Raw genomic sequence first — 26603 nt, 5'->3', positions numbered from 1 at the left:
GCTGCTTCCTGCTCCGATGGGGAAATCAACTTTGTAACTTCAGCGTGCCTCGCTGACGTCACAAAGGGGCGGGTGGGGGGGAGACACGGAAGCTTCCGTGTCTCCCGGGGTTATAAAAAAAAAAAAAACATCCTCGGGTGCGACGCACCAGAGGATTTATTAACCCCCTCCATGGTGTCGGCCACTGGTCGTGACCTGCACCAGGGAGGGAGTGTGGGCGTCGGCCAGTGGCCGACGCCCGCAGCCAACAGGTTAAACACTCCAAGGGAGTCCACGTGTTTTCTTGCTCTTTCTCTAGTCTTCTGTTTATTGTTCACGTACCCTCCACCCTTTCCATTATTGCTCGCCACCTCCCAACTTCCTTGAAATAAATGTTTTAATTTCACTCTTTTTTGAGGGTCTGGCAGCTGACATTTGCTGCCAGGCTGCTAGCATTCCGAAAGGTGCTTTTGTGCACCTCCGTTGTTCCCTTGCATCGGCCTACTGCCCGTTGCACCCCCACTCCTCTGTTGTTCTGTCACCCTTCACAGTCATTTAAATACTTATTTTTAAGCTACATTTTTTGTAGGGCCAGCAGCTGCCATTTTCTGGTGGTCTGTTCTTCTGTCCTAAATACCTTTCTATTATTGATGTAAGTGGCATCTGCCAACTTGGATCAGTAAATTAAATACAAATTTAAGCCAGCTTCATCTTTGTGGCATGTTCATGAGTGCCATTGCATGCATTTGCACACGTCATCATGCATGCATGCTCCAACAGATTGATGCAGCCTATTAATTGAAATAAGAGGAACTGCAGATTTCAATTTTTAAAGTGTAAGGTAAAAATAGCATAGCACCCCATTCATCCTAGTCAAAGATTCCACCTTCTGAGTTAGGTTCCAATTTAATCGTTGGTGGATAGGGAACGGAAACAGAGTTCATTCCCTGCCAAGACTATGATCAGCCTGCCCGATTTAAATTGGGGGATACCATAGTTTGATGATGGCGGAGACTACTTCATCTCTACAGTGGTCAAACCCCTCTGACAGCCCGATGGAATAAGGGTCATCAGAGTTTTGGCTATGTGTCTGCCTGCCAAATTTAGATGGGCAGACATATAGCTGTTTTCCAATGCCCATCATGTCCAGGAAAAGCTGGCTGTAATGGGCATTTAAAAGTGCTCAATGCACACCTCGCGATGGGAGGCATTTTTTTTAATTTCAAAAAGATAATCCCGCTCTGGGATTTTCTTTTGGAAAGAAAACAAAACTTTGTATATTTGCAATACAGCTCCATCATGTTGACGAGCTGTATACCAAAACTAGAACGTATTGGCAGGAACCAACGTAACAGTGGTTCCTGCCAATGCTAGAAATGTCCACTGGGCCAGAGAATGTTTCTAAATTTGGCTGTCTGCACCTCCATCAGAGTGACGGAGTAAATTACTCTGTCGCCCTGGTGAAAAATGGGCTAACCATCAAAATTTGAATCAGGCCCTTAATCTTTTAAGTTCCAATCCACCAGACGTGTACACAGCAGGATCCAGACCAGGTCCAGTTTCCACTGATCAACTGGGGCACTGCCAAGAAAAGATCTCTTGTAGCTTCTTAGGACCCTTTAGCTTACATAGGAGGTCACCCGACTGACTCTTGGAGTCCACTCCTTTATCCTGAGGACAACTCAGAACAGGTTCTTTCCTTCAGGGCTCCTCCCAGGTCACAGACAGCAGGTCTAGTCCTCTTCTGAGCTTCCTCAGGTCCAGCAAATGTTCGGGAGTGGTTGCCTGGAGGTGCCACATTTATACCTGGCAGAAGCTAATGGGTGGGAAAGACTCCTCGCCATGCCCTAACCAATGGGGTAAAAGTTCCTGGGGCCAACCCTACCCATTTTTTGCATTTCCAAGATGTCTTCAGCCACAGAGATTTGGGCTGGATGTGTTTGTGAGGAGTGTGCTATGGTAATCCTAGTGTCCTCACAAATATAACATTAAAATCAAGTTTGAGGCAGTCTCTGTACTCACAGCCACTGTACTGACAATAAACCCAAAGACAGACGTCTGGCTGGACAATAGCAAAGTCCTTCAGCAACCAGACAGCGGACCTACAAGAACTGTCTTGTCATCCTGTTCTCTCCCTTTTTAATTGTAACCCAAGTGTTACTCGTGACCCTACCAGGCCTATCAAGAAGGATTTGACAATGTAGTGTTAAAAAGGATGCTCAACATTCCCCACCATACATATTATGTGGCGTTCAGAGGAGCTATCTCTGCCCATTCATTTGGGCCTATTTTTTGCTCCTGAGACCCAGTTCACACCTATTTATGGCTAATTTGTGGCTGGGAGAAGCTGGAGAGCCAATGCAAATTAGCCCCCAGGAACTCCAGGCAGGAAAAATATAACTTTCTAAAAGTTACTCTTAATTAATATTTATTAAAAATCCAACATCACCATTGAATTGAACTTTTAAACTAATAAAATTGGTTGTTTCATTAATTTTCGAGATGGTCCCATTCCAGAGAAATAGTATTAGTACTTAGTACCACTTCCAAATGGGTCTCCGTGGGGCTTCCAGCCTTACTACAGTGAAAATTGCTTTTGGGTGCTAGTCAGTGTGAAGACATGTTAACAGTAAATTTTTACATGTCCTACTTTTAAATACCATGCACCTTGCCTAGTGGGCTACAACACCTACATAGAGGTGATTTATTAATATGTAAAAGGGAGGCTTTTACCTATCAAAATGGTTTATTTTGAGAGGCTGAAGTCTTGATACAGCCAGGCTACAATTCTTCTTCCTCAATTTGAGGTGCAGAAGCACACATTGGCAATGCAACCTCATTTGCAGTTCTGTCTGCCATGTCTCTGATGAAGCTGAGAACCTCAGTAGCAAACACAATGGCCCCCTGCTCTTCTCAGACTAGTGGACGTCACTCCTGTTGCTCAGAAACATGCACTTTCTGCTATGGTGGAAAGATAAGTAATCTTTAAACCAATGAAAACCTCAGAATGATTTTAAAGTTACCATAAGGTTCACATCCTCTAGCAAAAGTCTGCAGACTTTATAACCTTATCTTCCTAATTCTCATACAGATTTATCATGGCGAGCCCAGGTTCTAAGCGAATTTACTTTTTCCTACCCCTATTACCTTCATACGAACATATCAGCACAAAATAGTTATATTTGCAGAAAATTAAACATGCAAATACCTGTGAATTTTCATGCAGATTTGTAAAATTTGTCAAAGGGTTGATGAGATTCATGAAACAGCACTCAAGTTATTAAGAAACAAATAATAGCTTTTCAGTGGAAACGCTAACCTAACCCTACCTACACCAGTGCTATCGCTGTCTGTTTAATATATAAATCTTCCAAAGGCATCAATAGTGCCTTTTTAATTATGCTTAGGTCAGAGTGTCCAATGAAAAGGCATCATTTTGTTTTCTTAAAATTTTTAACACTGTCCAACAAATTTGCACATAAGTTTCCAAAAAAATAAAGGTCTTTCCATTTGGGTCCCACATGGCAAGTTTCTGTCAAATGGGGCCAAAAAAGTGGGATCAAAAAGGTGACATTTCCGTTTTAATTCCCATAGGATTTTTTGCTCTCTCGTACGGAAAAAATGGCTTAAAGAAATTACACCAAACGTGACATGAAAGTAGAATACCTTTGCTTGATTTGGTGCAATTCCGTTCAGTAGTTTCTGAGAAATTAGAATTAAAAAAGTATCCTATAAAAGATTAAAATACAGCTAGTGGGAGGGGCTGGGGGAGCACATGGACAACAAAGGACAAAGAGGAGGTCTGAAGCAGGAAGCAGACAATAGTGGGCCAATGGGAGGAGCAAGGCAGAAAGCTGACAATAAAGTTTTAGTGGGAGGGGCTAGGCACGCACAAGGACAATGAAGGGCCAGTGGGAAGCACTGGAGGAGCAAACTGACAATGGAGGCCAGGCGGGAGCGGCTGGGAAGCAAACTGAAAATGGAGGGCTGGCAAGAGGGGCTGGTGAAGCACATACATAACAGCCAGCCAGCCAGCAGGAAATCCTTTGAGAAACACATGTGTAACAGAAGGCTATAGGGAGAAGCTGGGGGATCACAGGGACAACAGAGGACCAGCAAGAGGGGATGGGGGAGAAAGCTGAAAACAGAGGGATGGCAGGAGTGTTTGGGGCAGCAGGTTTTGAATGGAGGATGGGCTATAGGGGTTGGGAAAGCAAGCTGAGAATGGAGGATAGATAGGAGGTGCTGGGGTATCAATTCAACAACTGAAATAGCATACAAGGCGTAGGAGGACACACACTACTCACCAGGGCTACAGGGGGGGCAGGGGGGGCAAGGGGACCCCTCCTTTAGTTAAAAAAGAAAGAAATTCGTTTGTGGCACTGATGCCACTATACCAGCTCCTAGTACTGCAGCGCAGCACCCCCTGTGGTAGTGTGGTAGCTGTATTGATACCACAGTACCAAGAAAACCATTACAAAAAAATGTAAGAGTCTAGTGATACTGTGGGCAACTAGCACTATGCAGGACATAGGCAGTGCGCAGTGAGAGTTAGCCACTTGCAGTGGGCTGGAGACAGGGCAAATGCACCACTGCTGAAGGCTGTGCACTGCAGGGATTGATCACTCATATCAGGCGGTGGTGCAGGGCCGGGCCGAAGCCAAAGCCATGTGCAATTGAGGTTTGGATCCATGCAAGGGGTTGGTTGTAGGGCTTGGCCGGAGGCCAAGACCTGGAGCCAACCTCCCTTCTGCAATGTTTAGTGGGAGGTTTGGCCGCATTATCCCATTAACGAGGTGATCGAAAACTGGGTCTAGGTGTACCCTACCAAGTACCTTGCAGTCTGAGAAGCGTATAGCACACTGTCACAGTCATTTGATGAGGTCATCAGTGATGTCATAAATAATGTAATTTAAAGTGTTATGGGTGATGTAATATGTGAGGTCATAAGCAGTAAATGGTGGTGGCACAAGATATAGTTAAGTTAGTAAACTATAACAGATGAATTTCAGTGTATTTTTGTTTTTTAAACCATAGTTTGCATCTTAATTCAACACATAATTATAACTTTACTTTAACCTTTGGCTTTTTCGGTGATTGTGTGTGTGTGTGTGTGTGTGTGTATATTTATTTATATATAATTTGTCAAATATATGTATATTAATATTTGATTTTTCTTCATCTCTATGTTTCCTCCTGGAATTTATTCCATTAATGTTATATGCAAAGTGAAGACAAAGATCAATGATAAAATTAGTTTGCAACAATGCAAGCTATTTTAGCTGCATTTGTGCTTTCTGCACATTCTACAGGCAAGCTGCTGCGTTCAAATTGTACTTTCTTTTTACCATCAAACTTACATTCTCCAAGGTAAGTTCCAATTACATTTGATAAGATTTAAGTACATAGTGATACTCTATTTCTGTTCATGGATCAGGACCAAGTTAGCAAACCCCACAACAGGGTCCCTAAAACCCCCACTGCACACATTCCAACAATGTGGGCAGAGGGGATTGCCCACTGGCGTTTTTTTAGGTGCAGGCCAGACCATGTTGCCAACTGCTGCAGCGCAGGGAGAATGGCTGTCGACAGCACCTATAGGTTGCCCATGGTAGGTTTTATTTTGGAAACTGGTGAATGTGTTACAGGATGACAAACCCACAGAAATTAAAGAAAGAAAGCAAGATTACATCGAAATTATCTCATACAACAACCACGTTATTCATAAAACAAAAATGGCTTTTATAGTAACAGTATCCTAACCATCAATACACAGGGTTTATTACTGAAAGTGTAATATATATATATATATATATATATATATATATATATATTTATACACACACAAATATATTTGAGCAAAAAAAGGAGGGTTGCATAAGTGACAGTGTAATTTTACCTCCCATTTAATTCGTTGGACTCTAATACAGAAAAACACTGGACTCTTAAGTATACAAAACTGGCATAAAAGTAGAACTTTACCTAAAGACATGCCTTTGGTTGGTTTGGTGTAAATCTTTCAGTAGTTTTTGGGGAAATAAGCATTAAAAAAATTATTATGGAAGGCTTGAAATTTCTGTACACTGTCAATCAAGTTAGAGATATTTGGTATGTTAGTTCGCGAATGTATGACAAACCCGGTATTGTGGACACAAATTTTAAAAAACACTCAATCATTTTAGATGTGGTAGCATTTTTGCTTGACAATCCTTTAAGGTTCATGAACCCTAACCTGGGTACGTGAACCTAGACCAGTCTGATTAGCTGGCTGCAACATGTAAAACAATATTGCAGACCCCTCAACAAAAGACTTGGGGGCTCATTCCCTGTGTCCTGAAAAATAAAAATGAAGTCATAAGAGAAGAAGGAGAGCATCTCTTGATTGCCTGGCTCAGGTGGCAGGGTCCTAAAGTGATATGCCCAGGTTTAACATAAAAAAAGAAAATTTCATTTTGCTGCGGGATTCACTGACCCACTGGCTAGATTTGTGGCTTACAGCATATCCCTCAAGATTTGCAAACTCTAGTTAAGAGTCTGTGAACCAATGATAAGTGTTCTTGGACCCCTGTTGAAACTTCCACTTTGTTTGCAATGCCTGTGATGGGTTTGCAAACCTCACTGAAAGTCCAGCAAGGATACACAGGTTGTCAAGGGGCTGTAAAACTCACAAGAGACTTCAAAAACCCTTATTTGTCTCGGTTTTTTAAAGCAAGGCTTGGTCTTAGGAATTGTTTGCCAATAGGGGGTTAAATAGAGGAAGAGGTCACAGGCCAGGCCTTGAGTACAACCCCACTGTGCACAGTTTAGCAGTGTGCAGTGACAGTTGGCTGTTTGCAGCAGGTTGGGCGTAGGTCCTAGCTGAAGGTCCATCCATTAGGCCACCCCACTGGGTAGGATTTAAAGCTGTGATCATTGATGAATGACCACCCTCAGGGGGTTGGTGCAGGGCCTCACTGCAGACTTGTGGACAATCCCTCTGCCGGCACCAGTGGTCGCCCACTCTGCTAAAGCAAGAAGGTTGTCAGCAGTGGGATTTGGCCACTCACAGCATATTGGACGCAGGGAACCGGTGGGGGAGCTTAGCTTTGTTTATAACACCTTAACCTATGTTTGAAAAGCAAAACTCTGAATTTCACATAAATAAACACAGCTAAAGACCAGTTACAGGTAAGCCATAAATCGCACATCACCCAAACAAACAAGAACTACTCCTCTAAATGCAAAGATTATGACAATGTTCAAAGACCTGATATCACCAATCATTCGAGAACCGATCCCCACGGATTTTGAAAGGAGCCTGTGATAAAAACAACTTTCATTTATCAGAAAAATATTTAGTACAACTTCTTGCTATTATTAGATGTCATAATTAAAATTAACATAAGCAACAAAATGAATAGTTCAAATGTGAATTTGAATAATGATAACATTTGTCAATCTTACTTAGAAACTATACGCAGGGTACATTAGAAGTGTTTACTTTACCATGCAACTACATTGAACCACAACAATATATCCTGTTTCAACTGCACATTAAACAAACATTGAAACTCAAGCAGTGTTTCTATGAGCTTCGCTCCTCTAGCTCCCTTTAAAGGCTCTGAGTTTCTCAGTGTCGGAAATAATCTGGACCAGTTGATGACTCATAATAATCACAATTTACTCAGGCTGTGAAGAGAAGCTTTTTGACTCCAAGCTCCAGAAGGCAGAACTTTCGCACATTTTACTTTCAAGGACGATCACATCTAAACCCACCTCTTGTGTACACCAACCTCAGGACACCACTGGAGCCGTCCGGAGACCTCGAAAGCCAGGACATAATGGTATACCCCCACATTCCACTATCACGTAACTGAGTTCCACAGACGTGACAAAGTGCAAAGTGTAAACAGTGTCACAACACATGAATAAATAGCCTCATCAAGGAGCAATACCCTTTTTTCAAAGTCTTTTAAAGGTCTCGTACACACAACGATTGAGGTTATATAGGAATTGTAACAAGATTTAAAATGATTCTAAATGGAGTATCACCTGCTGGCTGTTTTCTCAGAGTTTTTCTTGTGCCCTTTCTCTGATCGCAGGAAACGAAGCTAAAACAAACAAAAAAACACAAAATCACAAACGTGTAATCTTTTTCAGCCTTACTTGGAATTTCCTTTATTTTGACAGTGTTAACGTGTCCTTCTATATTAATTTATACACATCAGGACTCTTTTTAGGCCGATGAATCTTTGGACCCAATGGTGAGACACCGTAAGATGAGATAACTGATCAATATATCAAACAATATATCAATAATATTGTCAACATATATCACCACAATATATTTCACTTTAGACATTAGTTAAACCTTCGGCGCAACCATGACCTTTCAGTCATGAATAACCACACCTTATTGAATTTTTGTGAATTTTATTCCCTATTGATTACAATCTAATAGCAAATGTATTAATCTCAAAACCAAGAAGCAAAGAGCATGGTCACAATGTGGTAATAATGCAAAGATCACAGACATAAGATAGTAATATGAAGATAAACAAATCTAGACACATGAAACCTCATATATGTTTAGTTCAGCATAGCACCACGTCAGTCAAGATGAAATGCCTCATCTAACCATAATTAGCATCAGCATGTTGGACTTCATGCAAAACAATTTAGAACATCAATTTGGAAAACATCTGACTAAGGTCTCTAATCAAAAATACACAGCAGTTGGTACCTAGAAAGAAAAGGCAAATAAATGAATTTCAATAGCAACAACATAATTACCCTCCTCGGAATAGGTCAGCATACAGGATCAGTCTTCGTCTTCAGGACATCAGTTAGATCGCCGTCAGTCTATCTAGTCTAAGGGCAGGGGACACTTCCCTCATAAGGAGGAAAATGCAATGGGGCGACTAAGGGTGAGGATGGTTTTATTAAGTCTCAAATCACCAAACAGAGTGACAGAGTTTCTAGATGCAATCGATATCATTCCCTACCTAGCGCTCTCGAGTCTCTCGTGTCATGGGTTTTTATCCCTTTTTCATAATACATTCCCCCGAATTTCTATTGGATAGTCACTACACCCCACTATCTGTAACCTATCAAATTATACATTAAGTAATGCATTTGTCATTTTACGATAATTTACAACTCTTTGATTGGTCTTCATAATTGACGTCTTTCGTAGGTGGCACATCTGGGGTTACTTCATTTTCTGGCACGTTCTTCGGGTCAAGAGTTCTCTTTTCCGTGGTTCAGTGTCCTTGAAAGTGTCCATATTTTGTTGCAAAGCGTACAACTTTATCCTAAAGCAACTAGCAGGGGGATGAGAATATAACGGTCAATGATACAATAAGCGGAGAAAAGAACAAATGCTGGGTCATGGCCTTTTGCAAGTCAGCACACTGGAGAAACAGAAAAATATGCTTTAATATGAGAGCTACACAGCTAGTTTTTGACTCACGCTAACTTAAAGCTTATGGATTCTAATAAATGCAATCATCGTACGTGTTAACATATTCAATTAATCATAATTCAAATAATTATTTCTTACAGTCGACATTAGTTTATGCATGTGAAAATTCTCCACGTTTAAAATACGTTTGAATGAATAATATTAGCGTTGTTAATATAAGCATTTCACATCTAAAATAGGAAATGTTTAAACTACGCTCTCTCAGTCCCTCCTCTGATGACGCTCGTCATCACACAATCTTTCTCTTTGATCTTAATTTTTCACCTTGCGCATAATACGCATTTCAACATCTTGCCCTTTATGTGAGCTTTCCCATATTTCATTGAACATTTTCTCTCTTTCACTTTCTTCATTTCTTCTGGATCTTTTAGTCCAATTTCTTTTTACTTTGTCATTGATTTTACTTGCCCCCCATAATCCTAATAGACAAATCAAAACAATTAATAGACCCATCATAATTTTTGCAAGTACCCCAATCCAAATGTTGGTAAACCAGCTTCCCACTCGGGCAATTCCTTTCCCAAATTTCTCCCAAACACCAGGTTCTTTCAAATCCTTCAAGTCTGTACTATCTCTGGTAAGGTTAGTAAGCATGCTTCTAATTTTCTTACTATTATCTGGTATAAATGAGCAACAATGACGCTCATTAAGCATTTTGCAAACACCTCCACTCTTTGCTAAAGAATGTCTAAAGCAAGCCGATTTTGAAGAGTCATAGCTCTTTCTGCAGCAAGTTCAGTATCCATCAGGAGTATGGCTCCTGTAAAATTTGTCAGCATGTTATCCACTATAGTAGAGAACTTTTGAATTTTCATAGAATTCAAGATAACCCCCACTGATGGGATTATGGCTCCAAATATATCACCAATGACAGCCGCCACTGATTCTCGTTTTTGTCTAGGATGTTGTAATTCAGACGTTTTAGGTATTTGTTTCAAGTCATCAATCTGGTATATCTTTGGGAATACAATTCCCAAATAACATGTCCCATACCATCCCTTAGGGAGACGGTAATATGCATTTAGTCCACAAATATAATAGATTCCAGGGATCGCTGGATCTTGTCCATTTAACATAAAGGTCCATTTACTCTGAAACAAAAACACATGCCTACATTCACTCGTAGCCACAAACAAATTGTCTTGATCAGATTTTGGTCTATATATACAGAGCCTATCTACATGTAATGCATCTATAGCTAGTTTGCCTTGTGTTTTGATTGCAGTGTAAGCATAATCATTTGCATAAGTACGTTTTTCTAGTCCTTTTTCTAACCTTTCTTTCAGTGCTTTGCGTCTATCATCTGTGTGATCTAAAAAGCTTTTCTCTACAGGAGACAATAAGCAAGTCAAATTATTGCGATGCGCATAAGCAGTTCCAAATGTTAGTGTTGGCTCAAAGAATCCTCTAACTATTTTTATATCATGCTCTTTAGCTAATTTATTTAGGAATTCAATCACAGGCACAAAAGAAAACACAACATCTAAGTTTGAATAAAAGTATTGCACATGCTCTTGATTATAGAATCTTGTTAACAGCAAGCTGCAACTAATTCCATAAATAAGAGGGAGGCTATGATAAGTAACTCCCTCCTGCACAGATGAAGGAATTTTAGTACATACATAACAATCTTTCGCATCCATAGTTTCCACATACTCATTTAATAAGCGATAGAAGACATTAGTAAAAAGTTCCCCTTTTGCATTAGTTCCCTCATGCATATGTCTTGCATCTTGCTCAAATCTCTCCCACGGTGATAGTTTAGTAGTGGTAGTTTCAGGTTTCGAAGTTGCATTAATAGTTCCTTTCTCTCTCCATGGCATTCCCACAATCACTCCCACAATCATTACTGCACATACAACACCTATTATAAGACCTAACCAACCACACACCTTACTTCCTTTGCTACTGTAAGCCATGTTTGTATAGAATCAGAATAGCAGATCAACAATCAACTTGAGGAAGAAAAAAGGAAAAAGGAAAAAAAAAACTCCTTGCGTATATTGCAGCGTCTTCACTCACTCCAGGACCCTTTTTTTTTTTTTCCATCAATTCCGGTTAGCAGCTTGTCGTAATCAGGTTTCTTGAAAGTCAAATCCAGTTTTAGTGTCACTTCCAGTAGTTTCTAAAGTCTCTTTCTCTTTTCAGCTTTCACAAATTCAATTTTAGTCGAGTTTTTCCTTTGAATATCTTCAGGTACCGTAATATTGGCCTGGTACTTCTCGATCAAAACAGAATGCTAAGAATTCTTGTTGCCATTCAGAGGTTGTAGCATATGCCCATTCAGGACCTGTATATCTTCTGTTTGCTATTCTTTTTCTTTTTAGCCTTCGTTCACCTTGTTGTTCTCCTTCACTCAGATCATCTGCTTGTGAAGTATCACTTTCTTCTATTATTGTATCATTCGATACCTCTCTTATTTTAGGATGTGACTTGTCTGTCCAATTATCGCCTCTATGTGTCTTGGTTCGATGTTTTCCTTCAGGACGTTGGACAGCACCCTCCTCTTGTGATATGGTGTTTTCTCTTGACGGACCTGCAACTGGTTCAGGAGACTCTGACACGTTTCGATTTGTATCTACAGTTTCTCCTTCTCTTTCGTCTTCTGGTTCTATGCTGAGTTCGGACTCTAACCCGTACTCGTCTACTTCTGGGAGAACCTCTCCTTGGCTTAGTTCTCCTGCTGCCTCGACTGAGATAGGCACTCTGTCACCTCTCTCGAACTCATTGACAGTTTGAGGGACAAGGCTGTTCTCAGTGGGCTCTCCAGTAGTCTCAGTTCCTTCTTGACTGATCTCTGATTCTGAGACTTCTCTTCCTGAAGTTGCTGTACCGGAAACTTCAAGTTCCTCTTCAACAGAACACGTTACCCTTTTTGTGTGACTGGCATGTATCCAGTTGGGAACCCCGGCACACTTCACAGCAGTGGTGGTCGTCAATATTACTTGATATGGCCCCTTCCAACGCGGCTCAAGACACGATTTTCTCACGTGTTTCTTGACAACCACCCAATCTCCAGCTTGCAGAGAGTGACCTGGTTCGCCAATTGGTGGCAACGTGTTAGCTTCCACCTGGTGAGAGAAAGAGCGAATCACGTCAGCTAAGCCTTTGCAGTAATCCAACACCATATCATCTGTAATATTCACTAGTGCATTTGCAGGTATCGCTGGTAATCTCATTGCTCCTCCCATGAGGATTTCATGGGGGGACAGTCCCGTTTTCTTATCTGGGGTGTTTCTCATAGACATCAGTACTAGAGGTAAGGCATCTGGCCATTTCATGTTTGTGGCTGCACACATTTTTGCTATTCTTGATTTTAAGGTACCATTCATCTGTTCAACTAGTCCTGATGCTTCAGGGCGATAGCTACAATGCAGCTTTTGTTCAATGTTGAGTGCAGCACACAAAAGTTTAATCACCTCATTGTCGAAGTGTCTCCCCCTATCTGATTCTATAGAAACCGGAAACCCGAATCTTGGTATCAGTTCTCTGAGTAGTAGTTTTGCAACTGTAAGACTGTCATTCCTACGTGTGGGATATGCCTCAATCCAATGAATGAAAACACACACAATCACCAACACGTACTTCAATCCTCCACAAACAGGCATTTTGATAAAATCCATTTGCATTTTGTTGAATGGACCTCCAGCTCTCCCAATGTGGCTCAAAGTCACCACAGTTCCTTTTCCAGCATTCATCTGTTGACAGATGACGCATCTGTGGCAAGTGATTTCTGCGGCATGTCTGAATTTTGGATTGAACCAATCAATCTTAAAGGATCTGATCATGGCGTCTCTTCCCAGATGTGCCTGCCCATGGTATAACCGGGCAAACTGTGACAAAAGACTATTTGGCAGAACCAGTTTTCCCTCTTCTGAAACCCATAAATCATCTGCCCTTTGTACACACTGCATTCTCTGCCTGGAACGTTTTTCTTCCTTGCTAGCACGACCTTGTAATGTTTTCAGTTCGTCTAAGGTATCAACCACTCGTAATGCTAGACTTAAACTCGTGTCGTTTTCAGGTTGTGGTAACAATTCCCACTGCTCTTTAAACGATATACAATTTAATGCACAAAATCTTGCGACCTGATCTGCATAACTGTTTCCAATATACACAAAATCTTGTGATCTGGTGTGAGCACTGCACTTCACCATGGCAATTTCAAGAGGTAACTGAATCGCATGTAACAAATCTCTTATTTGTTCACTATTTTTCACAGGAGAACCAGAGGAGGTCATGAAACCCCTCTGTGACCAAAGTTGGCCAAAATCATGCACAATTCCAAATCCATATCTGCTGTCAGTATAGATAGTGACTTTCAAATTTACAGCTGTGTGACATGCCTTTGTAAGAGCTATTAATTCTGCCACTTGTGCAGAAAACACTTTCTCGAGCCAGGAGGCTTCGACAATGCCAGTTATGGTACATACTGCGTAACCGGCTCTCAATGTTCCTGCTGAATCTCTTAGACAGGACCCATCAACAAACATAATGCAATCGTTTTCTTTTAACTGGGTATCCTGTATGTCTGGGCGAGGTTTGGTACAGAGCTCAGTCACCTCGAGACAATCATGCTCAAATTCTTCCCCATCTTTGATTTCAGTATTTTCATTGGGAAGTAAGGTTGCCTGGTTCAGCACAGTGCATCTCTTTAGTGACACATTTGGTGACCCCATTATAATCGTCTCATATCTAGTGAGTTGTGCATTTGTCATGTGTTGTGTCTTGGTTCGTGTCAACAGAATTTCAACTGAATGTGGAACCATTACTGTCAGAGGGTATCCCATGACTATGCCTTCACATTGTGAAAGGCTTTGACCAACTGCTGCAACTGCCCGCAAACAACCCGGTAAGGCTGCTGCGACAGGGTCCAAGGTAGCTGAAAAATATGCTACTGAGCGATTTGCATCTCCGTGGACCTGTTTTAAAACAGACAAAGAACAAGCATCACGTTCATGACAGAACAACAGAAAAGGTTTCTCATAGTCCGGCATTCCTAATGCTGGTGCCCTGCACATGCATTCCTTTAATTCTAGAAATGATTCAAGCTCCTCTTTTGTCAAAGTTATTGTGTATGGCTCATCCGTGACTTCTTTTTCTGTCAATTTTATTAAAGGCTTTGAGATGATCGAGAAGTTGGGTATCCACTGGCGACAGTAGCCCACCATTCCCAAAAACATCCTGACGTCTCTTTTTGTTGTTGGGGGATTCATCTGCAAAACAGCTGTTATTCTTTCCTTTGATATTCTTCGAGACCCTTTCTCAATCAAATGTCCCAAGTATTTCACTTCTTTTTGACAGTATTGTAACTTTCAGGGTGACACCTTGTGTCCATTTTTTCCCAGATGATTCAATAATGCAATGGTATCATATTTACAACTGTCTCTGGTTTTGGATGCAATCAGCAAATCATCAATGTACTGCACAAGAGTCGAATTAAAAGGCAGCACAGGAGGTTCCAAGTCCTTCTTCAATATCTTATTGAAGATGGATGGTGACTCAGAAAACCCTTGAGAAATTCTGCACCAACTGTACACCTTATCCAGGAATTTGAAACTGAACAAAAATTGGCTGTCTTCATGAAGAGGTATCGAAAAGAATGCTTGTGATAGGTCTACCACAGTAAACCATTCAGCATCACAAGGAACCTGGAACATTATTACTGCTGGGTTAGGTACCACAGGGCAGCATTTTATCACAATTTTGTTTATTTTTCTCAAATCCTGCACAATTCGAACTTTCCCACAGGGCTTCTTTAAACCCATTATGGGAGAGTTACACGGACTGCTCAAAACTTCTTTCAGGACTCCCTGTCTGAGAAAATCTGCAATTATTTGTGACACCTCAATGAGGACATCCTGGGTCATGTGGTATTGTGGCACTTGTGGGAACACTGCATTCGGCTTTATCTGAACCTTGACTGGTTCTACTCCTTTTATCAACCCTACTTCTTTCCCAGTCAAATCCGACACTTTCTCTGTTACGGTCCCTTGTAGATCAACAGGTAGGTCGATCAAAGTATGCATTGGGAATAAAGTAATCAAAGGGTAGTCTTCATTTGTTTCTGGTTCTTCCTCTACAAATTGACTCTCGTCTCCCTCATCGTCACTGTTTGTCTGTACTTCTATTCCATCGTTGGAACAGGTAATCGAACATTTTGTCTTACACAGTAAGTCCCTTCCTAGTAAGGATACTGGGCTTGAATCGAATACAACAAATCTATGCAGGCCTTGGAAATTACCAATTTCAACTTGCACCGGATCAGTAATCGGATTAGTCAGGTACTGGTTTGCCACACCAACCACTCGTATAGTACGCCCTGAGAGAGGTAATCTTGGGACTTCTGCACTTCGAACTGTAGAGCGTGTAGCTCCTGTGTCGACCAAAAATGAAACCTTATAGCCCATTACTTTTCCCTCTACATATGGGCCTCTCTGATCCACCTCTAAAGATGCTGCAAGCCTGCACTCTTCACTGTCTGAGCTGTCATCTGACCAATCCTCATTCATGCCACTTTCACCTCGTAATGGGAATTGTTGCACAGTGTTATTTTGATTGGTTACCTGGCCTGTGACCTGCTGAGGAAGCATCACCTGTTGCTGTCCCATCGGAGCCATTGGTAATTGCATTTGCTGTCTAGGCACCATAAGAATCTGCTGCTGCACTGGTTGCATTGGTACTGACTGAAAACGCGGCATTTGCATCTGCTGCATGGGCTGTACCCCTTGCATTTGTACCAAATTATTCTGAAAATTCGGGTTTTGATGTCTCACTTTTGGACCTCGCAGATTTTGTAATGTACTGACATTAATGCTTTGCTGAATTGCACCATCCTGCATCATATTCGGACAATCCCGTTTCCAATGCCCCACGCGTGACATGGTGACATCTTTTTCACTCCTTGGCCGTCATTTTGAATAACAACATTATTCATGTCCGAACCACGGTTCACAAACCCTCGACCTCTGCCTCTTGGCTGTGCCTGAAACACACCATTAATTTGCGGTTGTTGCTGTATCATTTGCTGAACTCCATTTCCCTGTATTCCAGCTTGTGCAGCCCTTATCTGCATCACCATCACTTTCTTCTTCAACTTTTTCTGCTTCAACTCAATCTCATCACTACAGTATTTCGCATACTGCAACACCTCATCAATCGGTTTAGCTTGCCAACAAATCAAATGATTCTTAATCATCTGACTAACCTCTGGTCTCAGCCCTTCAACGAATCTAAACACAAGGTGATTCATGTCCTTCAGTTCGATAGTCTCAGTACCACTGTAATGTTTGAACGCTTTCAATAATCTCTCGTAATAAGCATGTATTGACTCCTTAACCTCTTGAGAGGTCCGGTCTATTTTCTGCCAATCGGTCACCTTCGGCGACACCTTTTGTTTCAAAAACTCAATTACTTTATGATAATATTTCATCACCTCTTCTGAAGGTGCTCCAGTCACCTTATCTCTTGCCGGCTCCTTCGTGGGCCAATCTACCCCTCTCTTGCACTCGAGCCACAAATCAGGCGGAACAATGATCTCAAAGAAAGTATTCAAGTCTTCCCAGAGACACTTTGCAAGCTTCATGAACCTGTCCGCTTGTTGATACCACTCGATCGGCTTCTCTCTTAGCCTAGGATAATCATTCGTAAAGGATAAAATGTCTCCTCTAGTCCATGGCACATGCACTAAAACACCACCAGCTGTCTCTCTCATAGGTAAGATTTTTACTGAATCCAGATTAGGTGAGGTCCTGACTTCATTGGACCCTGGACTATCTCCCTTTCCCTTATCTCTTTTCTTTGCCCATCGGCCTTCCCATTTCTCCAATGCACCCCAAATTTGTGCACTTTGCAACAGTTCTCTCAGATGTGCCTTCATGCCTGCAGATCTCATGTGTTCAAAATCTTTGGAGTCAAAATCTAATCTGTAACTTCTTTTCAAATGTTTAGTATTTCCGATATCGATATTGTATTTGTCTGCCAAATTCGCTAATCTCTGATGTACTTTGCCTACCTCTTTGGTAATCTTGGGACATAAGTATCTCAATTCTGCCTCAGTGTATGATTCCAACCTATTTACTCCCATTGTTCCTTCCACTAACTCGGCAGCTTCTGTCCCTAGTCGTACAAAATTCAAGTATTCGTCTTGTTTTTCTTTCTCAGGTTCAACTGTGGTTACTGTAGTCTTTTGTGAGGTACAAGTTTTCTCTAACCACTCATTTGACTGTTGTACTGTAAAACCCTGCAGTGAAATGTTCCCTGCATGTATCATTGGAGAGTGTGAAGTATTCGTACTCATGGTTTGGGGAGTTAAAACTCCCAATCCTGCTTGACGCATCGCTTCGAGAGGTGCCCCTACTGGACTAAGGTCCATCAAGGGTCTCAGTGGCTCATTTACTTGCTCTCCCGGGGCCATTATTTGTAGAGTTCTCATAGGCCCTCCTCTTATCGCTTCCTGAGTCATAACTCCCTGATCACACGTCCCTGTTTTATCTTGCGCATACAATGGCACTGGGGGACCAACAGTAATAGGTAACGATATAGCGGCAGGTGTCTGACTGAACCCAGACTTCTTGGAGCCGCAACACCATAGGTCTGCTCCAGTGTACCCGGTACAGGTACTAACGGTGGTCCCGCTACAGGGTTGTACCCAGGTATCAACTGTGGCGGTTGAGACATTAGCTTCGGGGTCGATTCAATCTGTATTAACTTTGGCTTTGTATATATCGGGTCTGGCGGCACTATCGAGTTCGTAGTAGTCCCAAGAACTGGAACATCAGGGTAAATTCTCTTTATCTGCGGTGGAGGCTGCAACTGTATCGGCAAGTCTGGTGCAGTGGGTACACTGACACCATTCTGTATCAAAGCTGTATCGCTAGTCTGTACCGTATCAGTAACTCCCTTCTCCTGCGTCTGGTTCCCAGAATCCAAGCTAGTGCTTGGAGCGCTGTTGCTCACCGCATACGGTGGCGGCCGATCATGTAACAATCTATCCATAAATTCCTCATCATCGGAATCATCTTCCTCTTCCCAGGACCTTTTATTTTCTTTAGTTTTGCCAGAATCATTGTCGGTTTTACAGGAGGCTTTCTTTCCCTTCGTCTCTTCTCCCTGGGTTATTGCTGGGAATAACTTCAACCCATCTACGATTCTCCTTCTCCACATTTTGTTCTCGTTGTCCCACCTAGCTTCTGCATATGATTTTTCTGCCCTTCTCAGCCTTCTCTGAAACCTTTCTTGTCTGTGTCTAAGAGCCATTAAGTCCCAAATTGCTAAAGCCTCGTATTGTGCCGGTCTTGGAGGTGGCTTCTGTGTACTTAACATCCACCTCAGATTTTCTAGTACCTTTGGATTAAACGTCCCATGCTCTGGAAACGCTAAACACCCTTCTTTTTCTGTTAATTTGCGCCACTGTTTCATCCATAAACAAGGTGCGACACCTTTCTCTTCCATCACCATGTAAGCCGGAGTACCCTCAGGTGGTGTAGGTTCCCCATCAGTTGCTACAATATACACATCTCCCTTTAGAGCGCTTTTGAATGCCTTGACAAAATTCATTTTTGCGATTCTTTTATTTCGTATTTAATCAGCAATGGCTTAGTTCCCAGGACACTCTTCACCTGCCCTTTCTCAACCTATTGCCTCTCACGGACGGCAGCCAATCCGTGCGCGACCCCTCTCGGCATCTGACCTATCTCAGCGCGGCACCACTGACGTCACACTCACACACACTGCAGCTGACAAAGTCTTGTGGCTTGTCCACTCTTCACTGATCCCTACAACTCATACGAACTAATGCAAATTATTGCGAGCACCTTAAAATGACAACACAAATCTGTTGGTTTACTACAGGGAAGGTAACACATTCGCTTCAGAACTTTACAGAGATTTCACTTGAAGCCTCGGCCGCTACTCTCTCCTTCTCAGTTCCCGCATACGCAAGCAGAATTCGACCCGCAAATTCTACTCTCGACTTGTCAATGACTCCTTCTAGTGCACTTTAGAATTTGTCAAATCTCCATCGAAGGTTTCATACATGCATCATAACTCAAACTCGACTTGTCAACCACGCCCGATTGACCTACTAAACCGCTCAGATTACAACATAAACCACATTTACCATCATACTCCGGAGTCTTAGACCTCAACAGGTCCGTACACAACAACCAACCACGTGGATAATTTTTGAGCAACAAGCGCTACATTCACATGAATTACGCCAACTTCCCTACTCTCATACTGTGGAGTACGCCTACTCCTGCTAAACAACACTTAATTTGGCCTAAATACACACAAAATGTTCACAACCACCTGCAAAATGCATAAGCTTAGGTAAGCGCAAAGACCCTAACCACGCACACTATGGTGCCGAGAACATTCCCAACTCATTTAGGCTGGCTCCGAGATCCCGGGAAAGCCATGGCGAACTTAGCAACCCATCATCTCTCCAAATTGCATTATCACAGAAAAACAAATTAAACAATGAAACTCAGTCCTAGGGCCCCCAAGGGCCAAACCATCGCTCTGCTACCAGAACTGTTAACGCGTCCTTCTATGTTAATTTATACACATCAGGACTCGTTTTAGGCCGATGAATCTTTGGACCCAGTGGTGAGACACCGTAAGACGAGATAACTGATCAATATATCAAACAATATATCAATAATATTGTCAACATATATCACCACAATATATTTCACTTTAGACATTAGTTAAACCTTCGGCGCAACCATGACCTTTCAGTCATGAATAACCACACCTTATTGACGTTTTGTGAATTTTATTCCCTATTGATTACAATCTAATAGCAAATGTATTAATCTCAAAACCAAGAAGCAAAGAGCATGGTCACAATGTGGTAATAATGCAAAGATCACAGACATAAGATAGTAATATGAAGATACACAAATCTAGACGCATGAAACCTCATATATGTTTAGTTCAGCATAGCACCACGTCAGTCACATCAGTTACGTCAGTCAAGATGAAATGCCTCATCTAACCATAATTAGCATCAGCATGTTGGACTTCATGCAAAACAATTTAGAACATCAATTTGGAAAACATCTGACTAAGGTCTCTAATCAAAAATACACAGCAGTTGGTACCTAGAAAGAAAAGGCAAATAAATTAATTTCAATAGCAACAACATAATTACCCTCCTCGGAATAGGTCAGCACACAGGATCAGTCTTCGTCTTCAGGACATCAGTTAGATCGCCGTCAGTCTATCTAGTCTAAGGGCAGGGGACACTTCCCTCATAAGGAGGAAAATGCAATGGGGCGACTAAGGGTGAGGATGGTTTTATTAAGTCTCAAATCACCAAACAGAGTGACAGAGTTTCTAGATGCAATCAATATCATTCCCTACCTAGCACTCTCGAGTCTCTCGTGTCATGGGTTTTTATCCCTTTTTCATAATACATTCCCCCGAAATTCTATTGGATAGTCACTACACCCCACTATCTGTAACCTATCAAATTATACATTAAGTAATGCATTTGTCATTTTACGATAATTTACAACTCTTTGATTGGTCTTCATAATTGACGTCTTTCATAGGTGGCACATCAGGGGTTACTTCATTTTCTGGCACGTTCTTCGGGTCAAGAGTTCTCTTTTCCGTGGTTCAGCGTCCTTGAAAGTGTCCATATTTTGTTGCAAAGCGTACAACTTTATCCTAAAGCAACTAGCATGCGGATGAGAATATAACGGTCAATGATACAATAAGCTGAGAAAAGAACAAATGCTGGGTCATGGCCTTTTGCAAGTCAGCACACTGGAGAAACAGAAAAATATGCTTTAATATGAGAGCTACACAGCTAGTTTTCGACTCACGCTAACTTAAAGCTTATGGATTCTAATAAATGCAATCATCGTGCGTGTTAACATATTCAATTAATCATAATTCAAATAATTATTTCTTACAGTCGACATTAGTTTATGCATGTGAAAATTCTCCACGTTTAAAATACGTTTCAATGAATAATATTAGCGTTGTTAATATAAGCATTTCACATCTAAAATAGGTAATGTTTAAACTACGCTCTCTCAACAGTTTTATGCGGATTACCTTCATAGGGTTTTTTTAAAGAATTATTTCCAACATCACCAGAAAAAGCATCTGTTAATATACTGCCCCAATAAAAGTAGAGTCATAGTCATGTTGTAGAGTACATTTTTGTTGCTACTGGTTGAATATTTGATTGTATAGTACAACATCTTTGAATAATTTATACACCTTATTCACTTAATAGATTAAAAAAACTTTCTCAGAGATTGTGCATTTTTTCACATCTATCAAAAAATAACCCCACGTTGTAATAAGATATCCTGATAACAATACTGACATTTTATCCTCTTTAGTACATATCTCTAATTTCCAAGAATAGCTTCAGGGTAAAAAAAAAAAATATATTAAAATACAATAATTAAAAAATAAAGTCAAATCTACCTCTTGATATTTAGAGAGCTGGAACAAAAAGTTGCCTTCCTTTTTCACGGAATTACACATTCTCATGAAGAAAGAGGTAAAACATCATCCATACTTACTGTGATAAACATATAACTTATATGTAGGCATAAGCAGAGTTCTGATACGCCGAATTCTGCAAAGTGCAGAAAAAACTCCGACGTACTATGTGCAGTTCCACAAGCGGCGGACTTTAGGTAAGTCGCGCTGTTCGCGCTTATTTTCAGTACCAGCAGTTTCTCCCACACTGTAAAGTCAGTGTGAATGGCATCATGCGGAGCGCTAGAGAGCGCTAACTTCTTTCTGCCACTTGAGTACATTGTATACTCGAGCAGAAGCTTTCTCAACGCGGGCGGTACTGACCTGCTGTGACCGCTCGCGTCTAGATATCTCATTCACGCTCGCCAGCAGAGCAATTTCTCTTGCAAGAGAAAAAAACTCTGCTCTGCGTCGCTTCACTGAGGTTTTCAGAACTCTGAACGGAGTGGGCAAAACTCTGTGAACTCTGCCGATAGAGCAGAATTGTTCGCTCACTGCTGGAGCTCACAAAAACCACAGTGTGGCTTGTGATACTTTTCGACTGTAGAAAACAGGGGCATAAATTGATAACATTCTAGTAGATGTAGGAGTATTTTTTTCTGTAAACAATTACAAATCATAGCAGGAATACAATAGTCAAAAAGCTTTTTACAGCTGTCCAGAGACCGCTATGAAATTGCTGGTTCGTGGATCGTTCGGATGGTATGTATTAGGAATACCCCCACTTTTGTAATCTGATTGCAAAGTGGATTTGGGCACTCCACAGGCAAACTATATTTTGAAAAAAGGCAGATTTTGCCCAATTCGCCTTTCGTTGGATTTTCTTTTCAACATGTCTGGCATTAGTCAAAAGATTTGTTCTCTTTAAATTATATTTTACTAGGTGTTTACCAATTCATACGTGCTTCTGGATAAAAAAGTACCAGTGCACGGTGAACAAGAAAATAATTCTCTAGTCACAAAAGCTGTGCATAATTTGATCAGCTACATTTTAAAAATCCTGCCGGTCAGTTGGTTGCAAACATTTTGGGAATAACTTCAGCTAGGAGCATTGATACTATGCATCAATTTATATATAGGGCACCTAAAAGAGTTGACATGCGCATGTGGACAACATAAACACTTGCCATGACTTGTGCAGATACAAGAAAGTTGTTCTCCATCCGGGAGAGCAACACAAAGTATCCTGCCCATAGGGTAGCCTGGGCAAAGCTTAGAAAGTCAATCTCAAAAGAAAGGTGGGCAGTAAATTATTTGCAATATAATCAACAACCACTGCTTACAGATTTTGTTGAGACCTAAAACAAGTATTATAAAGACAAAAAAGAGCTAATTTAGGATGTAAGAAACAGGCTTTGAATCAGGAGTTCAAAAAATGAACATAAAAATGCAAAAAAGAAGGGTCTAATTAAAAACTCTTTAAGTAAAATAGCATTGTTTGTTGTTATTCTATCTGATAGATATAGACACTAGAATGCTTATGGAATGGCTTTAGTGTAAGCAAAGTAAAACTCAAGCAGCCTCTCAAATACACTGTAATCTAAAGAGATGACAGCAAACCAAATATAAGGTTTCTTCAAAGATCTTTAGCATAAGTAGTGAATTCAGATGTGGTAACTGGCTGAACTGCCAGATCCAAAATGAATCTGGAGACAGTGGGTGTGATGTCCTTAGCTCCCAGCCGCATTGCATACAATAACTAAGGACCCTGAAGACCAGGGAAACCTAATTAACCAGCAATCTCATACGCAAGATGAATCTCGCTGACCCTTCCTGCTACTCTTTAACAAACTGCTGAACAGTGAACTTGCAGTAGTGTGTTTCCTGACCCAAAGTCATCCTTCAAAGATTTAAATTCTACTCAAATTGATTCTCTCATGATAAACTTCTACTTCACTTATACTATGATCCTGGTAGAAAGGGTGCAGGCAACATCAATTATCTGCTCTTCTGCGGAGTCTAGCAACGGACGATACCTGTTTCTCATATGTGTGCATTTATGTTTGTGTGCACAAGTGTTTTGTGACCCTTGCAATGCAGAATGTCAATCTTTTTTCTCAGAAACTTTTGAATGAAACAGGCAGAGCTCAGCATACTGCACTCGCTATCACATCCGAATGCCAACATCTCTCCAGTTGGCCTTATACAACTGCTGGTTTACTGCAGCAGCCATCCCAGCAGCCAAGTCGAGAGTGCTGGCCTTCTGGCCTGTGATCAGAGGATGCCAAGATCTGTCTTTTAACAGGCAACAAAGGTCTACGTTTTGAACTATGTTGTTCTTCTCCTTCTGACTTTGGGAAATGAGAGACTGGCACTCTCCTTATTTTTCACCCTTTCAACTCCATCTGCATCTCTGGGTTTTACAGATAAATAGATCAGTTGGTGAGAAGAAGCAGGAGAGCCAGCCTGTGACTACAATTAAATGTACTGGTCAGTAAAAAGGAGCATCATGGCTACCCTCTATCCCTGTAGTTCCTTCTAAGCAGGGTTCTAAGAGCATATGAACAAGGTCAGACTGGGGAACCAAAAACAGCCCTGACAAAAATGCTCACCATCCTAACTCCCTTTGTCTACTTGTGCTTCCTCTCTCTTTCCATCCATCCATTCCTTTTCTTTCTGTTTGTGAATTCACTCTAAACAGTCACCCAAAGGGAGCTGAGGTGTGTCCTGCATATCCTGATGGGTCTTCCTGGGCTAGAGTGGAGGGGGGAGCTGACACTTGAACCTGAATAGAGCTGTGCCTGTCCCTACACAAAGCAGTCTCCAACCCCCTGGAGTGTGTCTGAGGCCTGGACAGGGGAAGACAGGGTCTTGTGCACTATCAAGACTTTACGTTATAGTTTGCCTACTTCAAAGGCACAAATGAATATAAGTATTGGACTGCTGCTCCCACACTTAACAACACTTCTGGGCTGTGGACATTCTGCCAGAGAGAAGAGCTTGATGCTGGAGGAGGACCTGCTGCGCTGCCTGTTGCTTTGCTGTGCTGGCCTGTTGCTTCTACTTCTGCCCTGAGAGTTAAAGGACTGGACTTTGCTTTCTAATCCTGCTTTCAAAGGTTCTCCAAGGACTTGAACTGAGCTTGCCTCCTGTTGTGAAGTCTCAGGGACAGCAAAGACTTCATCTGCCAGTGCCTGGGCTCTTCTGCTGATAGTCCTGACTTGCCAAGTGGCGCCAAATCCAGACCCTCAGCCCTTGGAAGTGGAAGCTAGTGACCTAAAGACACCAACCTGCAAAAACAGGATGTAGGGAACAGAAGATATGATTTTTCAATGTTTAATTGACAAAAAGCACAAAGCGATAACAGCAGGAATTTGGTCAAGCTAAACTTTGTCAAAGTCAAAACTTAAGTCAGGCTCCATTGCAGCATAGAGAGCCCGGGTCCTGTCTGGTGGAAATTTTACCTTCTGACTTCTATCCTCATTGACCGGGCTGTCAGTGGATCGTAGTGCCTACTCGATCCTAAGAGGCAGTCACGATGCCGGCTGGCTGAAATATAGGACACTGAGGGGAGCCTCTACATTGGTGGGAATATTTAGTCTCTCAACGCTGAATGCAGGGGTACTTTGAGTAGTGAAATCTGAATATCAGGCCCAGGTCGGTGGCGACAGCAGAGTACTGCTCAGTGATGGTCCTGGTGAAGTCCTCTATGTTCGGACTTACAAGCGTTTTTGGAAGTCAGGCTCGTTTCAATGGGGTAAATCAGCAGGTTCAGTCTGACCAGCATTTCGATGTCAGCGGCGGTCTAGTGGTAGCCTCTGATCCTTTTTGGAAAATTCATAGAAAACGTTCCTAGGTCTCAGGGTCTAGGGTAAGGGCGAGAGAGTAAACTCTGATACTTATCCAAGGGCCCCAGGATCTTAGACCTTACACCACACGGGGGTCAGGATTCACTCCAGGGTAAGCCACCAGCAGGGTCAAGGGCAGGTCCATTTGGATCTGGACAGCTGGTCAGGAAAGTGGGCTTCTTGTAGTTTTTGTGTCCCTGTAGCTTTACAGAAGGTCACCCAACAGAGCCTTGGAGTCCATTTCTTAGTCCTGGGTACAAGTGGGAGGCGATCCAGCCATTGGGGTCTCTCTCCCCAGGCTCAGTAGCAGGTGCAGTCCTTCTTCTGTCTTCCACATATCCAGAGGTGTTTTCAAGACATGCTCTAGTCTGTCAAAATGGAACATGACAGAGTCTTTCTTCCCCTAGTCATCTCTGTGGTGTGTGTAAGTAAATGAGGAACCTCCCTGCAAACTAGTTCTGGAACAAGGTACCCTCCTCCGCCCCTCCCCTTCCCCCCCCACTGGGATTAGTGCCACTCTGGCTACTTGGAAAATGGCAAGGGCAGACCTAGATATGAGTTACTTCACCTGTGACAGAGGATGTCCCTTTGAAGCATGTGCAGTTGATGGGTGCACCCCAGAGCTATCCTGCCAGAAGGTCCTCTCAGCCAAAGCCCTTTTTTTCCCTTTCCTGGAAGCCACTTACACCTCCCAGCAGGATGCTAGGGGGAAGTTACAGATTAACTCTGAAAAGGCTACTAAAGGTTTTAGGCAGGAAAAAGCCAACTCTGTAAAAGTGCCATTTTCAAAATAGTGACTTGAAATCTGACTTGACCATCAGAGTGGATTTTAAATTCCTATTAATTTGTGTCCTTGAACCATG

The 26603-nt window shown here is 41.9% G+C and overlaps 1 protein-coding gene across 2 annotated transcripts in view; it reads right to left on the bottom strand.

The window, feature by feature from the left end:
- GPATCH2 (G-patch domain containing 2) overlaps window positions 1–26603 on the bottom strand; it is a 479275-nt gene that overhangs the window by 137512 nt on the left and 315160 nt on the right. The window contains exon 8 of one of the 2 annotated variants that reach the window (XM_069233883.1): window positions 8011–8069. In XM_069233883.1, coding sequence (XP_069089984.1) covers window positions 8011–8069 — 59 coding nt within the window. Of the gene's footprint in view, window positions 1–8010; window positions 8070–20280; window positions 21221–26603 lie in introns of those variants that run through there. The other variant, XM_069233884.1, reaches the window with a different exon arrangement.

The sequence above is a fragment of the Pleurodeles waltl genome, chromosome 5 (assembly GCF_031143425.1).
Source record: "Pleurodeles waltl isolate 20211129_DDA chromosome 5, aPleWal1.hap1.20221129, whole genome shotgun sequence".
NCBI lineage: Eukaryota > Metazoa > Chordata > Amphibia > Caudata > Salamandridae > Pleurodeles > Pleurodeles waltl.
The sequence above is the reverse complement of the archived record's forward strand: the minus strand, read 5'-3'. Positions and strand labels throughout refer to the sequence as shown.